This window comes from Dama dama, chromosome 8, assembly GCF_033118175.1.
Source record: "Dama dama isolate Ldn47 chromosome 8, ASM3311817v1, whole genome shotgun sequence".
Taxonomy (NCBI): domain Eukaryota; kingdom Metazoa; phylum Chordata; class Mammalia; order Artiodactyla; family Cervidae; genus Dama; species Dama dama.
In genome coordinates this window covers 19,826,010-19,844,538 of record NC_083688.1, presented here as the reverse complement: position 1 = coordinate 19,844,538, position 18,529 = coordinate 19,826,010, and the positions used below count along the sequence as shown (strand labels likewise).

The 18,529-nt window shown below is 39.1% G+C and overlaps 2 protein-coding genes across 15 annotated transcripts in view; both read left to right on the top strand.

The window, feature by feature from the left end:
• Positions 1 to 12,013, top strand: part of COL4A3 (collagen type IV alpha 3 chain) — a 168,948-nt gene extending 156,935 nt beyond the window's left edge. The window contains exons 45-52 of the mRNA XM_061148595.1: positions 2,412 to 2,483; positions 2,573 to 2,698; positions 3,787 to 3,885; positions 5,751 to 5,963; positions 6,890 to 7,067; positions 7,195 to 7,309; positions 8,253 to 8,425; positions 9,263 to 12,013. Of these exons, the coding sequence (XP_061004578.1) occupies positions 2,412 to 2,483; positions 2,573 to 2,698; positions 3,787 to 3,885; positions 5,751 to 5,963; positions 6,890 to 7,067; positions 7,195 to 7,309; positions 8,253 to 8,425; positions 9,263 to 9,347 (1,061 nt within the window). The 3' untranslated portion in view covers positions 9,348 to 12,013. The remainder of the gene's footprint in view (positions 1 to 2,411; positions 2,484 to 2,572; positions 2,699 to 3,786; positions 3,886 to 5,750; positions 5,964 to 6,889; positions 7,068 to 7,194; positions 7,310 to 8,252; positions 8,426 to 9,262) is intronic.
• A 3,913-nt stretch (positions 12,014 to 15,926) lies between these two features.
• MFF (mitochondrial fission factor) overlaps positions 15,927 to 18,529 on the top strand; it is a 28,822-nt gene continuing 26,219 nt past the window's right edge. For 4 of the 14 annotated variants that reach the window (XM_061148601.1, XM_061148608.1, XM_061148605.1 and 1 more), the window contains exon 1: positions 15,930 to 16,102. The gene's annotated coding sequence lies outside the window, so the exon portion shown is untranslated. Of the gene's footprint in view, positions 16,103 to 16,650; positions 17,191 to 18,529 lie in introns of those variants that run through there. The other 10 variants (XM_061148607.1, XM_061148600.1, XM_061148606.1 and 7 more) reach the window with 6 other exon arrangements.

Genomic DNA, 18,529 nt, shown 5'->3' with positions numbered 1-18,529 from the left:
GACACAGATGTACAGAACAGACTTTTGGACTCTGTGGGAGAAGGCGAGGGTGGGATGTTTCAAGAGAACAGCATTGAAACATGTATATTATCTAGGTTGAAACAGATCACCAGCCCAGGTTGTATGCATGAGACAAGTGCTTGGACCTGGTGCACTGGGAAGACCCAGAGGGATCGGGTAGAGAGGGAGCTGGGAGGTGGGATCGGGATGGGGAATACATGTAAATCCATGGCTAATTCATGTCAATGTATGACAAAAACCACTACAATATTGTAAAGTAGTTAGCCTCCAACTAATAAAAATAAATGAAAAAAAATTAAACCATATCTTAAGGATGGAAACTAGAAAAGCTTAAAACAGAAATAGTTTGAAGTGGTGACCTTTGAGTGTACTGATGTGTGTTGGGCTAGAGAATGGGGAACTACATCAATAGCAGCAGTGTTGCTTTGAATGATTTATTTTACTTTATGCCTGTGTGATAATTTTAAAAATATAAAAATCTAAAAGAATATTCACAAACTGATCATGGGGAAGTGTAAGTAAATTTTTATATGCATATTTAAGTGTTTGGTTTTTTATGGGGCACATATATTATGTTTTTTAATCAGGGAAATATAATTTGGAGTTTTAAGTTTAAAACTTTCATACACATAAAATTTAAACTTCATGTGTTCAGAAAATCCCCCATAATGGTACTATGACCTCAAATGACATTTTAAATATTGGATGTGTTGTCTTAGCAGGTTGAATCCACTGGGATTGTTTTGTGTGTGCAGGGAATTGATGATCATATTATAAATAGATGCTAAATTAGTATTAACCAAAGTGAACAAAAGCACATTTCTATGAAAGACACTTTTTCAGTTCTGAGGGAGGACAAGGTGGAGGTCAAAGATAGCCTTTTCAGTTTTTCAATCACTGGCTCTTCAAAGAGCAAAATAACTAAGGAGAAACCAAAGCAAGAGATTCTGAGTAATCTCACTAGCCGCTGGGTGGGTGAACACTGGCAGGCAGCCTGGAGAGGATGTGGACCATTTGTCACTCTTCCAAGTCTCAGAACAGGAACAGCTAAGACTTGAAAAATTATAGAAATGCTATACCAAAGAAAGAAATATTCTGGTGAAATATTTAGATGTAGATCGAGGGCATATGTGCATGCATGCTAGGTTGCTTCAGTCATGTCCAACTCTTTGCGACCCCATGGACTGTAACCCACCAAGCTCTTCTGTCCATGGGATTCTCCAGGTAAGAATACTGGAGTGAGTGGCCATTTCCTCCTCCAGGGGATCTCCCCGACCTGGGGATCAAACCCATGTCTCTTATGTCTCCTGCATTGGCAGTTGGGTTCTTTACCAGTGGCGTAACCTGCGAAGCCAAGGAAGATTCATAAAATAAGAAGTATTAACCAGTTCTTTTGAAATATGTTCCATGAAACACATTCAGTTAATCTCTTAGATGTCAGAATAAGACTGTCCATCATCTGACACCACTAATGAGTTTGAATTCTTTATTTGGAAATTTTTATTCCCCAAAAGATTAGGCATCTTCTGGTAGATATAAGCAAATATTAACGTATCCTCAAGTTCTGATATCAAGTGGATAATTTATAGTGTGATTGCCAGTTAAATTTTGATAATATAATTGTTTTATTATATTTCTGCTATGAATATCATATTTAGTATTAAGTTCTAAGTAATTAGATGTTATAGAAACCCACTCCAGTATTCTTGCCTGGAAAATCTCATGGACAGAGGAGCCTGGTGGGCTACAGTCCATGGGGTCGCAGACAGTCAAACATAACTTAGGGACTAAACAGCAACAATGTAGATATGATATGTACATTGTGTCAAGATTTTTAAAAAGAGTGTTTCTCCAAACCAATGTTTCTTGGTAACTTTTTATTCATGTCAAAGACTGAGAGAGAAACCTTACCACTTTGATAGTTTTAATCAAACAAGATATTCCATATGAGCTCATGAGAGTTCCTAATATAACTAACTTTGGGCTATTAGTAAAGCCAGAGTAAGAAGCCAAGAAAGTAGATAACTATGACAACCAATATAACTCACTAGGAAGTGCTAAAATAAGATTTAATGTCACTTCATATTTTACCTTAAATATTAAATTGGTTTCTGAACTTAAAAAGTAAGAACTCTTCCCCTTCAATGCTAAGATACTAGTACTTAATGCATACTTCTAGAATACATTTTTAATAAACACTACGCATGACCAATTGGGTCCAAATAAAATGCTACAACCCACAAGAATATAACTAAGTCGCAGTCCTTGTCATGCAGCTCACCACCTCCAGTCAGCAATCCCAGAATCTCCCCTTAGAGATAGTAATCAATCTGAAGAGCTAGGAAACCCATTGTTCTATGTGGAATGACATTGCCTTTTTTTTTTTTAAGGGGAGAAGGGTAATTCAGGATTTCCAGGACCACCTGGACCTCCAGGGCAAATTGGGCCAAAAGGACCACCTGGTAAATATATTATTTCCTTCATATTGCTCTCAGTGAAGAAAGAGTAGCTCATAAGGAAAGCCATCATCCTCTTCTGTTCATGCCAATAGGTGTACGTGGAGAGCCTGGCACAGTGAAAATCATCTCCCTTCCAGGAAGCCCAGGCCCACCTGGTTCCGCTGGAGAACCAGGGATGCAAGGAGAACCCGGGCCCCCGGGACCACCAGGAGATCCAGGTGTGGGATCACTAGGAAGTCATTGAACCAAACTTCTTGTAAAGAGATTTGGAAACAAACAGTACAACTTCACAGAAAATGTTATACATTATAGTGTTTTTAATAATCAGCTTTCAGTCATTTTAGTTCAGTCGCTCAGTCATGTCTGACTCTTTGCAACCCCATGGATTGCAGCACGCCAGGCCTCCCTGTCCATCACCAACTCCTGGAGTTTACTCAAACTCATGTCCAATGAGTCAGTGATGCCTATCAACCATCTCATCCTCTGTCATCCCCTTCTTCTCCTGCCTTCAATCTTTCCCAGCATCAGGGTCTTTTCAAATGAGTCAGCTCTTCGCATCAGGTGGCCAAAAGACTGAGCTTATTTTACTCTAGACCAGCAAATCAAAGACCTTTTGACCCTATTGACAACTGGTGTTTATAGTATAAAGTTGAGCAAATACACTATAGGGCACTCAGGATTGTTTTTTATTAAGGTAAAAGTATGAAGGCTTCTCTGAAAACTGCCAGTCTTACAGCTATTTCTAAATGATTGCCTGAATAAACCCAAGTTCTATGTAAAATATTTATACCTTTCCAACACTTTGCACAGCACTTGGAAAATTAGTAAATGCAAATGTACTTACTACTATGAAATCTTTTAAAATTATTGGTGCATGGAAATTGAACCAACCCCTTTCTATTGGCCTAGCATATTGTAATAGACCTCTGGATGGAATTGTGTTCTAGGTTCACCTGAATCACCTGAGAGATGAGAGATTTTATTACTTTGATCAATACAAGGGCATAGTGAATTCTGGAGTAGCATTAATCTAAATGGTAGCACAGTATTAAAATGCTGTATTGCATATACCCCTAGTTCATTCTTTAGTCTTTTTTGTCTCCCTTGGGAAGTAGATTGTAGCATATTGGATAACCAGTTGTCCCAGTCTGCCCAGAGATGAGGGTCTCCCAGAGATGAGGGTCTCTTCTATTTGCAGGACTTCTATTATTGACACTGGGGAAGTCTTGGCTAAAATGGGATGGTTGGCCACCTTGCCTTTTATCCTATGTGAACCATTCAATACAATGTTGGTTTTTTGCTTTAGGACCCTGTGGGCCAAAAGGTAAACCAGGGGAGGATGGTCCACCAGGACCTCCTGGACCAACTGGAGAAAAAGGCAACAAAGGTTCTAAAGGAGAGCAAGGTAAAACAAAACAAAACAAAACAGCTGACTGCTCTTCTTCACTGAGGGAGAGCTATTCTCTGTATATAGAGAGAAAGGAGACTTGTTTGAACTTATGAGAACTCTAAATATTTCAGTGTGTGCTGTGCAGAGAAGACTAAGCCAGGGGCAAAACATTCTTTTTGAAATAGACAATCAAGAGTTATTGGAATATACCATTATTCCTATATCTTAACTGGGCAAATGTACCCCTGATTTTTAACCTGCAGGCTCATAGACTCATAGACCTAATGAAACACCAATTCTATTTTCAGAAAAGCTGATACTATGTACTTAGTTAATAACATCTACCTCTAAGCATGGCACCTAATTTTTGATACCTACTGTAGAAAGTGATGATCTACTTATTTAAGATTAAGGTTTAAAGACTTCAATTAAGAATGGGTTTTACGTATTGGCCTGTTGATACACATGCATCTTATGAGATAAGAGCATGGCAGAGTTAATAAAGCACATAGATTGATATAGACTTTGCAAACTATCATACTTATATAAATTTTGCTATTGTAAAGTCAAAATCACCTTATAAATTCTCTTCAGTTTAATTTTTACTATTAAGCTAATTTACAACAGAAATATATGAACTGCACACGTTTTTTCAAAGAAAAGAAAAAGAGTGGCAACTAAGGCATAGTTGGAAAAGTATTACTTTGATATGAACAGAAGAGCAACTTAGTATCATTATTCAGGAAAGCCATCTTCTAACTATCCCCTTGAACACAATTCAACAACTCATGTGTGTGTCCTGATAAGGGGCCTCTTTTAAGTACTTCAGGCTGAACATAAGCTTACATGTGTCAATTTGATATGCCTGAATCAAAGTCTACCTTCTGCAAAAGTTTCAAAACACCCTTCTAGAAAATATCTAAATGTCCAAATCTTATTTTTTAGGATTGAATCTTTGTTAAAGTAAGAAAAAATTCTAAATGTGATTTCCCAATTCATTGACATATGCCCAGATCTACTATGACACAACTGTATAAAGATTAGAGATTTGTCTTTAAAAATTCAAATATAATGCTAGCTAATAATAATAATGGCACAATTGCTCATGATTTAGTACTGTCCTGACTGCACTTTAAGACACTATTAATCATTTGACTTTCACCAAAGTATGTTTTTCAAAGTGGTAAAAACAAAACTTTTAACAATAATTATATGAATTTAAAAACTTTACTGGCCACATCTGGCTTTCAAAATTGGGCCATAGCAAGATTAAGGATACTACAACACAAACTGTGTTGAGAATTACTAGCAAGTAGACAGAGATGGTCTTGATGCCGGGCACCAAAGGACAACATAGAGATGAAGAACTGATCTCAAAAAACTCATCATCAGATATACACAAATATTTATAACAAGAGGCATCTGTAATAAAATAGTCAACATTTAAGAAAGTTCTTTGGCCATTTTATAAACCATACTTCTTTAGGACTCCTTTCTGTAGTTGAGGCTTAATGCTGCTGCTGCTGCTAAGTCGCTTCAGTCGTGTCCGGCTCTGTGCGACCCCATAGACGGCAGCCCACCAGGCTCCCCCATCCCTGGGATTCTCCTGGCAAGAACACTGGAGTGGGTTGCCATTTCCTTCTCCAATGCATGAAAGTGCAATGTGAAAGTAAAGTCGCTTAGTCGTGTCCGACTCTTAGCGACCCCATGGACCGCAGCCTACCAGGCTCCTCTGTCCATGGGATTTTCCAGGCAAGAGTACTGGAATGGCTTGCCATTGCCTTCTCTGTGAGGCTTAATAAATACATGTAAATATTTGAATTAGTATTTTGGATAACCAAGTTTGAGGTTTTGCCACATGTATAGTGTGTTTTTTAAAGGACCACCTGGATCCGATGGCCTGCCGGGCTTGAAGGGGAGGCCTGGCGACACTGGACCACCAGCAGCAGGGACAGTGATGAGGGGCTTTGTCTTCACCCGGCACAGCCAGACCACAGCGATCCCCTCCTGTCCAGAAGGGACAGAGCCACTCTACAGTGGATTTTCTCTTCTCTTTGTACAAGGAAATGAACAATCCCATGGACAAGACCTGGGTAATGCCCCCTGTTTAATTTCTATCTACTTCGTTCCACATACAGACAATACATTTTTATGGCATGGGGTACTTCCCTCTGAAGTTAGGTGTAAACAATCCAAATATCTTTAGCACTTTTGTTTTTATTTTTTGTTTTTTAATTTTTACAATGTTGTGTTGGTTTCTGCCATACAACAATGTGAAGCAGCCATAATTATATGTCCCATCTCCTCCCTCCTTCCCCTCTCCCCATCCCATCTTTCCAGGTCATCACAGAGCGCTGCTCCACAGCGATTTCTCACCAGCTATCCATCTTACACCTGATAGTATATATCTGTATTGATGCTACTTTCTCCATCCATCCCACTCTCTCCCTTCCCTACTGTATCCACAAGTCTCTACGACTGTGTCTCCATTCCTTCCCTGCAAATAAGTTCATCAATACTTTTTAAAGAGAGTAAATAAGACATTGGCCTCATGTCTAATATTCATTCTGGATTGTAAGCTCTAGAAGGAGCCAATCTAGTTGGTCTTCTTTAAAAAAAACAATTTTCACTTAAATAACCTGTCTGCTATTCAGGCTTAAAAGTAAAATCTTTTCCAAAGCTTGGCCTGGTTATTGGCCATCGTATACATATGAAGAACTAGGGATACTTTGAGGCAAAGACATTTTCTCAATGACCTCTGCTAGTCCTCAAGTTCTAGATGATTAGAAAGGGCCCCAGAAAGTGTTAAAGGTGGAAGAAGGAAGATTTATGTCCCTATTGGATCTTTAATTCCTATCAGTATTAAAACTTTTCAATCACACATTTTGCAAATAGCTCTTTTGTGTCGTGTTTCTCCAGTTTTTGCCACACGTTATGTTTTAATTAGCTTCTATCTAGTAATGATAATCAAAATAATTGGAATTCACTGAAAGTGATACCCAGTCTGATGTTTTATTAGGAACACTTGGCAGCTGCCTGCAGCGATTTACCACAATGCCATTCTTATTCTGCAATATCAACGATGTATGTAATTTCGCATCTCGAAATGATTATTCATACTGGCTGTCAACACCAGCAATGATACCAATGGACATGGCTCCAATTACTGGCAGGGCCCTGGAGCCTTATATTAGCAGGTAAAATCCCAGTCCCTTAGTTTCACGATGGCAACAGGTGAATCACTTCCTTTGCCACAGAATGTAAGGCAGCACACCGTGGTGCAGAAAGTGGTGATGCACCCGTATTTTTTGTTTCATGTTACAGATGCACAGTCTGTGAAGGTCCTGCAATTGCCATAGCTGTTCACAGCCAAACCACTGATATCCCCCCCTGTCCTGCTGGCTGGATTTCTCTCTGGAAAGGCTTTTCTTTCATCATGGTAAGGAGAAAAGGAACAGTACATTCATAGTAAACATTATCCATGGAATCTGACATTGGGCTGGATGAGATGTGGTCTATTGTTAGACATCAGCATGCACAATCTGCTGTGAATATTTGCTTGAAAATCTGCAAATATGCTTTAAGTTTGTTTGTTTTTGTAAATAATGGAGCATTTTAAAAAACAGACTTCTCAGAAAGAGATTACCCACATATTCTAAGTAAGGCCCTTTGAAGTTCCTTATGAAGATGGGAACTAAAAGAGAAATAGCCTTTTAAAGAAAAATTCTCCAGATGCAAGTACTAAATGAAGAAATCTATGGATTGACATTTGTGATTTTGATACCTGCACAGATGTGGTTGGTGATTATTCATATTTTGTGTAACATCATTCATGATACTTTATTCTCCCTTCTCTACACAATCACTAATTCAACAAATATTTATTGAATGCCTACTCTGTGCTATGACCATTCTAGGCACTAGGATACCAGCAGTGAACCAAAGTTCCCGCTCTCATGGAGCTTCTTTCATAGTGGTAGAGATATAAGTGAGAAGACAACATAACAACGGTAGTATGTAGCGAGTTCAGATGGTGAGCAGTCCTATGGAGAAAAGAAAGCAAGATAAGAGGAGAGACTGATAGGGATAAGGTCAAGGAAAGCTTTGTGGAGCAGGCCCCTGAATGACAAAAAAAGAACAAGTCAGACCTGGGGGGCGGAAAGCATTCTAGGCAAAATAAACAGCTTTTAGATTATTTTTGATGACTATCCTTCAACTTGGAAGGTACCTGGAATGTTATAGTAAATTTGGGTAAATAAGCACAAGAAGTTCAATTCATGCTTTTTTTTTTTTGTCTTCTATTAAGGAAAAAAAAAAATTAGAGCATTGAAAGTGTGAGCACTATGCACAGAATTCTTATTTGGATCCTTTTCTTGTGACAGTTCACAAGTGCTGGTTCGGAGGGTGCTGGGCAAGCCCTCGCATCCCCCGGCTCCTGCCTGGAAGAATTCCGAGCCAGTCCATTTATAGAATGTCATGGAAGAGGAACATGCAACTACTATTCAAATTCCTACAGTTTCTGGTTGGCTTCATTAGACCCCAAAAGAATGTTCAGGTAACTATTCAAAGTTAAGTTTAATCTGATGACTCAACTGCATAACTATTCAAAGGTTGCCTGTGTTAGATTTTCATTCCCTGTGTGCTGATGTACTCACATTAAAAAAAAAATCTCCCTGTGCCAATAAAATCCTGTTTAGCTTGGCACTCCCAGTGTACAAGTGGTCTAGAGTCAACAAGTAGCCCTGGTTTGTGCTACTTTACCAAAAAAGACCAAAAAATATGACTTTTGTCATTGTTAAAAATATTTAATATTGATATATGAATTTATAGACTACTGAATAAACTACTAAAATGAGTGTTAGTTGATCAGTCATGTCTGACTCTTTGCGACTCCATGGACTGTAGCCCATGGACTGTGGCTCCTCTGTCCATGGAATTTTCCAGGCAAGAATACAGGAGTGGTTTGCTATTTCCTCCTCCAGTGGATCTTCCCAACGCAGGGATTGAACCTGGGTCTCATACATTGCAGGCAGATTCTTTACTGTCTGAGCCACTAGTGGGCTCAAAAAAAAAAAAAAAAAAAACTATTAAATGATCTACTGATTTTAATTTATCATGTTGGAAGACTTTTAAGTATTAGAGAGAATTAAAAGGGTAGGAGTATTTTTTCAGAAAAAAAAATCTGTAAGTTTGCATTTATAAGTTACTGCTAAATACAACTAAAATGATAAAGTGTTGACATATGTATCTTTTCAGAAACATACCTCCCTGAAATAAAGTTTAAGTGAGCTACCATATTTATTAACAAAACTCAGACCCAGGAAGTTTTTCCCTTTTATCTATAAATTGATGAGATTTTTGGTGTTCTTTTTGCTTTTGCTTTTTATTTCAGAAAACCCATTCCATCAACTGTGAAAGCTGGGGAGTTAGAAAACATAATAAGTCGCTGTCAAGTGTGCATGAAGAGGAGACCATGAAGAAATAAAGAAAAAATAAAACTGTTACTTTTCATCCTAAATAACCAAGTAATATTGCAGAACATGCACTTATTTAAGTATCTTTCTCTCTTGGAACACCAGTACAAAGTTTCTATTTGTTTCCCCACATAACAAAGCCTTCTTTTAAGTTGGTTCTGTGATACTGGTCTATAAATCTGTACTGTGTCCAAGTTCCCTAATGCAAAGCACTAAGCTTTTCACAAAGTATCACCAAAATCTTGTATTTCACTTTTATCCCATGCACTAAGTAAATGGTGATTGTATAAAGTTTGATACTACAAGTGAAGAGCTATTTGGTCCACTGGATTCCCAGGATTCACCCCCTTTCTATTCCAATCTTGGAGACTCAGGGAGGCTAATTCTGTTTTAGATTGCCTGATCACCTGATTCCCAAAGCTTTAGATCCTGGGTAGGGAAGGGGATGAAATGGGATATTAGAGCATCATGAATAAACTGGACTTTCAAACCTGGTGAGTAATCTAAGACCTAAGGAAACCAGAATTGAATTAAGGTTCATGGATTGTCTAGTGCTTTTTCAAACACACCCAAGACTAAGGCCAGAAGGGGGTTGCCCTGAACGGAATAATAATAGCCTTGGAAATACTGTATGGTTTTGGTTTACATTTTTTAAAAGACATTTTTGTTTGTCCATTGAATTCATTTTACTACAGCAATATAGCTTGCTTATATTCAAATAGATATAATTTTTGCCCTTATAAATTAACTATATCCACACAAATAACAGATTCCTTGATGTGCACTTTATCCCCATCCCTATAAATGTTGGTGCATACCTTATAAACTAGCAGGTCAGCAACCCATGGAATAACTAAAGGCATTTGTTGGCTAATCAGGCTCAAAATATTTTTCATTTGCTCTAAATATTCCATTTAACCTGGGTGTTCAGAGATGTATTCCCTTGTTAACTACATAATTCTTCCTTTGTTAAAGACATGTTTTTGATATTACATATTCTTATAAACCATTTGAAGAGTCCATTGTGTAAAAATTTTGATGTACAAATTGTATAGTTTGGTGGTTGTATGTCTTAAAACTTGCTTTTCAGTGTGTTGATAACATTCCCAAGTTTACCTAATTTAATTTAAGATTTTATTCAACACCAAGTCATATCCCAGGAGCTGCACTAAATTATAGACACTAAGAGGATGAAAAGAGACTTGTTTCTGATCCAATATCTCAGAGAAGGTAACTTACTGTTTCTGTTAAGAATTCTACTTGTCTAAGTTGTTTTTCCTCCTTTTTTCTCTTTGTTCTTATATTTCATCAGAATAATTTACCAGGCCTCAATAAAGGTTCAAAAATAATATTTATGCCCAGGGAAAGCCCAGGACATCTAGCTTCTCCTAGGCATTACAGAAGCCAAGGTCTGAAAATGTTAAGAAAATGAAAATCTACAGAACCTTAAAGACCATTTATACTTGATAGTAGCACTATTTGATGAATCTCAGAGACCAGATGTCCAGAGATAAAGCTCTGCAGGTTCTTCTTAATCCACCGAGGTGGAGTTGGTGGTGCTGATATTTAAATTCAGGTTATTGCTTCAACCTCAGTTGCTTTGTAAATGAAGGTGTGACCCCAGAGGAAAGCACAGACTATGACCTTGGTTGGCATCCTTCACTGCTCATGTGACTGCTTTCAAGCGATTTTTACATTTAAGCTGAGAAGTGCATTTTACTTAGATTATTTGCTTAGACTCACCTTATACTAAGATTTTTTTTTTTTTTTTTTTGCTTTAAATATATCCAACTTTCTTAATTGTACCATAATGGCATAAGGTTAGCTGATCTACACAAACCCTCTGTAGGTCAGCAATTCTCAAAGTGTGGTCCCTGGACCAGCAGCATCAGCAGCATCTGGGTGCTTGCCATCAATGCAAATGCTTAGCCTAGACATTTAGAATCAGAAACTCTGGGGGAAAGGCCCAGAAATGCATATTTTAACAAGCTTATCCAGGTGATTTCTGATTGAGAAGAGCTGTTCTAGGCAAACATCCGAGAAACTATTCTACAGACAGTTACCACTGTCTGTATAAATAAGGCCAACCAATATTGCTCCATCCATACCTCTCTTTAAAGTCCAAAATCACAAGTGACCTCAAGGTCATCTAATTTTACTAATGAGTTAAAGCCCTATATTGGTGCTAATGGCAAATGACTGGCCTCTGCTTGTCCCCAGGCTCCCTCTTTTCTTGTCCCATTATCAGTGTTTAACTTCTGAGGAAGACAAGTGATGCTAAAACATTAGATCCCAATGAAGCCATATTGAAAGTGGCTCAGTTCCCCTTCTAAGACTGAGCATTGAAACACAGCTCATGAGCATTACTTTCCAGATACCCATCAGTAGTATATAAAGTTATGAAGATTTAACTTTGTAGATAAAATGTAAATAACTTGGTTCTTTTAAATCTGGGGCTTCAACTTTGGAATTTCACAGTGTGCTGAAATAATGGGTTTCTCAGAGGTGTTTTTGCAAGATAAACATTATTAAATAACTTATTTATAAAAGTATTACAATAATTCTAAATTTGAATTTTATTGCTAATTTAACTTACAAAGATTTTTCTATGCATCCAGTGCAACTTACTGCTACTAAACTTAATTTAATATTTACTCTATAACCAAATGAAATATATTTAAAATATATTGAATATTTTATATTATTATATCTTGACAGAATTACAATGTTGTACTAATATTTCTGTAATTACACCTTAAATATTATGTTGTTGTATTGTCTAAGAATAAAATTGAAAAATCTATAGCTGGTCTTATTTTTTTCAAAATATAAACAAATTAATTTTTTTGGATTGTAAAAATAGTATATGTTCACTGTAAAAAATAACAGTAATTATGAAGACTATATAAAAATTGCCATGATCTAACCCCTCACCCCCATCCAAAAAAATTAAGGTATTATCATCTCAGACTTTTTTCTTGTGGACATATTTTTCAAATCAATAGGTAAGAACTAATCAGTATTTATATGGATTTCTCTACATAAATCAATGAATTGGCTGACGTTTAGTTTTATTATGGATGTATTATGAACATTTTATTTCATATTTGTCCAGTTGTTTCCTCAGGATAAATCTCTAGGAGGAAAACTGCAAAAATCAAAGGAATTGCAATCTTAGGCCTTTGATATATATATATTTTTTATACAAATACATACATGTTCTCCAGAAACATTGCTAGAATTTCTAGTTGCATCAATACAATGTTATGAAAACATTCATCTCCTTATGCTTTTACCAATATTGGACATTGCTGTTCTTTCACAGTTTTGCCAGCCTCAATTTACATTTTGCTCATTATCAGCAAGGCTGAACATTTAGCACTTTAAATTAGTATTGGGGTTTTTATTTATCTTAATTAATAGAGTTTTTTTTTTCCTGTGAAAGACCTAATCATATCTTTATGCATTTCCTATTGAGGTATTTAAGGAGTTTTCATAAATCAAGAGGAAAAGGTATAAATTACAGAAGTTATGGATCTTATATTTTGATGTTTCCCATTTATAATGCACCCTATTCAAGGAAAAATATTCATAAAATTTCTAAGGTAGAGAAGTGGTAAAGATGAATGCCTTTAATATACAAAAATCTGAACTCTCATAGGTAAGGAATTTTGGGGTGTGTCAAATGACAATAAAGATATCATCATATGAAAACATAGAATGAATGGTGATGCTGGGTAATAATTCCAAGAAAACCAAGAAAATTGTTACCCAAATATTTAGAAACAGTTTCATAATTGGACCAAAAAATCTAATTAGAGAACATTTTGATCAAAAAGTATACTAATCCATATTAATGAACTTACTTTTACAAGCAGAAGAATGAATGCTGTGTTGAGTCCATTCTCTCTACTTATAAGCCTGTTTAGAAAGAAAAGTCTTCATCAGTCTCTAAGGGATTCCTTGTAACTCACTGACAGGGCACTTGCGGAGCACTCAGTATGCCTCCTTCACCTCAGTCTTATCGCAGCTCTGCTTACTGGAAACTAAAAGACAACCAGACACAGAAGGAAAAGCAACTGATTTTGAATCATCATCAACATCATTCAGTCAGTCGTGTCTGACTTTTTGCGACCCCAAGGACTGCAGCACGCCAGCCTTTCCTGTCCTTCACCATCTCCTGGAGTTTGCTCAAACTCATGTCCATTGAGTCAGTGATGCCATCCAACCACCTCATCTGTTGTCCCCTTCTCCTCCCACCTTCAATCTTTCCCAGCATCAGGATCTTTTCCAATGAGTTGGTTCTTCGCATCAGGTGGCCAAAGTATTGGAGCTTCGGCTTCAGCATCAGTTCTTCCAATGAATAGTCAGGGTTGATTTCTTTTAGAATTGATTGGTTTGATCTCCTTGCTGTCCAAGGGAGTCTCAAGAGTCTTCTCCAGCACCACAGTTCAAAAGCATCAATTCTTTAGCACTTGGCTTTCTTTATAGTCCAAGTCTCACATCCATACATGACTACTGGAAAAACCATAACTTTGACTACATGGACCTTTGTTGGCCAACTGATGTCTCTGCTTTTTAATATGCTGTCTAGGTTTGTCACAGCTTTTCTTCCAAGGAGCAAGCATTTTTTAATTTCACGGCTGCAGCCACCATCTGCAGTGAGTTTGGAGCCCAAGAAAAAAAAGTCTCTCACTGTTTGCACTGCTTCCACTGTTTCCACTTCTGCCATGAAGTGATGGAACCTGATACCATCATCTTCATTTTTGAATGTTGAGTTTGAAGCCAGCTTTTTTCACTCTCATCTTTCATTCAAGAGGCTCTTTAGTTCCTCTTCACTTTCTGCCATTAAGTGTGGTGTCATCTGCATATCTGAAGTTATTGGTATTTCTCCCAGCAATCTTGATTCCAGCTTGTGTTTCAGTCAGCCTGGTATTTCACATGATGTACTCTGCATGTAAGTTTAAAAAGCAGGGTGAAAATATACAGCCTTGATGTACTCCTTTCCCAATTTGGAACCAGTCTGTTATTCCATGTCCAGTTCTAACAGTTGCTTCTTGACCTGCATACAGATTTCTCAGGAGGCCAGTAAGGAAGTCTAGTATTCCCATCTCTTAAAGAATTTTCCAGTTTGTTGTGATCCACGCAAAGGCTTTAGTGTAGTCAGTGAGGCAGAAGTAGATGTTCTCCCAGAATTCTCTTGCTTTTTCTATGTTCCAACAGATGTTGGCAATTTGATCTCTGACTCCTGCCTTTTCTAAATCCAGTGTGTACATCTGGAAGTTCTCAGTTCACATACTATTGAAGCCTAGCTTGAAGGATTTTGAGCATTACCTTGCTAGCACATGAAATGAGTACAACTGTGTGGTAGTTTGAACACTCTTTGGCATTCGTTCTTTGGGACTGGAATGAAAACTGACCTTCTCCAGTCCTTTGGCCACTGCTGAATTTTCCAAATTTGCAGGCATATTAAGTGCAACACTTTCACAGCATCATCTTTTAGGATATGAAATAGTTTAGCTGGAATTCCATCACCTCCACTAGCTTTGTTCGCAGTTGTGCTTCCTAAGGTCCACTTGACTTTGCACTCCAGGATGTCTGACTCTAGGTGACTGATCACACCATTGTGGTTATTCGGGTCATTAAGATCTTTTTTGTATAGTTCTTCTGTGTATTCTTGCCACCTCTTCTTAATCTCTTCTGCTTCCGTTAGGTCCATACCGTTTCTGTCGTTTATTGTGCCCATCTTTGCATGAAATGTTCCCTTGATATCTCTAATTTTTTTGAAGAGATCTCTAGTCTTTCCCATTCTATTGTTTTCCCCTATTTTTTTTGCATGTTCACTTAGGAAGGCTTTCTTATCTCTCCTTGCTATTCTTTGGAACTCCGTGTTCAGATGGGCATATCTTTCCTTTTTTCTTTTTCTTTTTGCTTTTCTTATTTTCTCAGCTATTTGCAAGGCCTCCTCAGACCAGGCTCAATTTAACCATTCAGATAAATACTACCCTCTTTAGGTTTTTTGAGAAAACCCCATGGACGGAGGAGCCTGGTAGGCTGCAGTCCATGGGATCGCGAAGAGTCGGACACGACTGAGCGACTTCACTTTCATTTTTCACTTTCATTCATTGGAGAAGCAAATGGCAACCCACTCCAGTGTTCTTGCCTGCAGAATCCCAAGGATGGGGGAGCCTGGTGGGTTGCTGTCTATGGGGTCGCAAAGAATCGGACACGACTGAGCGACTTCACTTTCACTTTAAATGGTTAGACAGCAAACATCTCTTGGAAACTAAACAGGGTTTCTAACTACTGTGAAATCACGTGCAGAGCTAGCGAAATATGCAGATTATTAGGCCTCACACCAGTCCTGATTTTGATGCGGACAGTCCTGAAATCTAATTATTTAACTAGCTACCGAAGGTTTACCTTTTAAACACGAGATGCGGTGGGCGCACTTTGCCCACAACAAAGATGTCGCGGAATCGCCGTCGCACAGCCCCGCTCCTCTGCTTGGGTCTTACGTCCGCCCTTCCTCGCGTCACGTGACCACGAACCTGTCTCAACTACAGCTCCCGGAAGGGACCAGTCCCGGGCGTTCTCGCGTCTCTCTTTCTCTCCCCGCCCGCTGCGGGCGTCTCCGGCCGGTGATTTGCCCGGGCGCCTCCGTGCGCTCGGCCAACGGCCTCTGAGACCGCCCACCCGAGCACCCCGGGAGCCGGCGGGCGGCGGCCCTCGCCGGGGACCCTCCAGCGGGCCCAGGGGTGAGTGCTGACGTCTTCCCGACCCGGGACCCGGGGCCCCAGCCGGATGCGGGGCCTAGCGCCGCGGCCCGGATCCTCCGGCGATGGAGGGACCGGCTGGGACGCCAGCCGGTCCGTGGTGCAGTCTTGGCCTTCCCCAGGGGCCTCCCCGCTTCAACCCTGACCTTTCCTCCTCCTCGGGGCGTTGCTCCCCCCTTTAGTGTCTGAGGAAAGCACGGGAGAGCCGCGCACCCTGCTGCAATCGTCCTGGGGCTAACCTTTTCCGCTTTAGTTCTCTGCCTTCGTTTGGTCGAAAAATTGAGTTTTCCACGTAGAAAATAGTTTCTGGCGTGGGAAACCGTAAGGGCGTCCTGAGAGCTTCAAGCGAGGCTTGAGTGGTAGTCTCCTCTCATGCTTCCCAGCCAAGGTCCTGGTACCTTCCAGTGTGACCTTGAACCCGACGCCTGTCTCTTTGAAAGTGGTTTTTGGTTTGTTTTTGCTTTTACTTTGTGTGTGGGGAGGCGGGACGTGTTGGAAAAGAAAGGCCTTGTTGGAAGCCGAGGCGCCCCGGGGAGGCCCCTGGTCGCGCTGATTAGGAAGCATCCTTGCTGCAGGTGTGGATGTCGGGAGATGGTCCAGCGTTTCCTTCCAGGAGCTGGAAACTGCAGAAAGCTCGGATTCACCTTCCGTCAGCGTGTGACCTTCTTCGTCTGCAGGACGAGTTCCCCTTCTGTGGTAGAAGAAAACCCCTGGCTGCCTCCTACGAGAGGCATTCTCGAGGGAGGAGAACCTTTTCAAAAGTGGTGGCGTCTTTTAGTTGCAGAAGATAGAAAGCCTTAGCGCCTTTGTTTCAAATGTAGAACCAGTTGTATACAGGCCTCTCACCCCACAGAGAGACTTTAACTGAAGGATCTTAAATGTTTTCTCTCCCTAGATGGAAAAAACATTTCTTTCGGTATTGATTGCATCACCTAATGAGATCCCAAAGGAAAAACCCTTAGGAAAATAGATTTCGGAGAGAATTAGAACGATTTAGTTGTACCTCGGAGCCTCTGCCCATGTAATTAAATTGTGTGTAGGACCTGCTATCTTTTTGGTTGCAAACACTTGTGAGTTGGTTTTGCTCTTTTGTTTTTTTTCCCAAAGGAAATTGTGTTTTCTATCCCTTCCTGTCTGATAGGGCTACCGCATTTTATGATTACAAAGTTTAGCGGTTACTGTCTTCCCTTGTGGTGTTGAAACTTGTTTCCTATGGATTGATAGCCTTATTTTAAAATCCGTTAACTGGTATTTTCCCAACTTTTCAGTGACTTTTCTTTAAAAATAAAAATGAATCTTGGGTTACTACGCTGTGATTTCCTTATACACCCATTATTTAAATATGAAAGTGAAAGTCAATCAGTCATGTCCAACTCTTTGCGACCCCATGGACTAGTCCATTTAATTCACCAGGCCAGAATACTGGAGTGAGTAGCCCGTTCCTTTCTCCAGGGGATCTTCCCAACCCAGGAATTGAAACCAGGGCTCCCAGATTGCAGACGGATTCTTTGAGTATAGATGCTTGAAAAGAGAACTGAAATAGGGTGACCGGTATAAAAGCCTTGAACTAGGTCCACACAATAAGTGACAAACAACCTGACATTATTTTAGTATTTGGGGAATTATAGAAATCTTTGTAACCACAATCAATTTGACCCAAGTTCTTTCTGTGACTTCCTGGGCTGTGTCTTTCGATCCCAGCATTCTAATATAGAAAATGAGAAGTTAAAGCTTGATTCATTCCCCAAATTGGGCACACTTTCCGTCACGAGAAAGTGGATGTGACTTGACTAGGTGGTTTGCAGGTGAGGGGTTTTTTAAGAGTTATGTTTTTGTTACCTGTTCTTTATGTGTACGTTAAAGGATTTTGTCTCTTGAGTTATATCACAGAGACTCATGTACCTAGTAGATAGTAAGTGACAAAACTGGGGTTAATGTCTTAACTCCAGATGAGAAATTTATTTTCTTTTTTGCTGAAAGATACTACCAAAAATGTCATAGTCTAATGAGAGAGAGGGAAAAAAAAATGAGATTTTGATCTAATTTGCTTAAGCAGAAAAGCCAGTAATTGGAATAGTACAATGTTAAATCTTAGTAGAAAAGTTTAATCTACCTTGTAAGTAGTTCACATTGGCTACAGGAGAATTTGGTTTTTTCTAGAAGTTGTCTTTTCAGTGTCCATCTTTGGTGATTTAAATCCATGATACTTTACAAACTCAGAAAGTCTTGTAAGCAAAGATGTTGCTGTATAATGAAATGTTGAGACCCCTGGTATGTAGTAGTGGAAAGTTAATGCGAAGGTTGAAATGTAGTAAATGGAGTGAGGAGAATAGCACATTTTGGGGAGATACTATTCTAGCAATTTGCATCCCTTGTTTATTATTATAAAATTTCAGTTTATAATGTCTT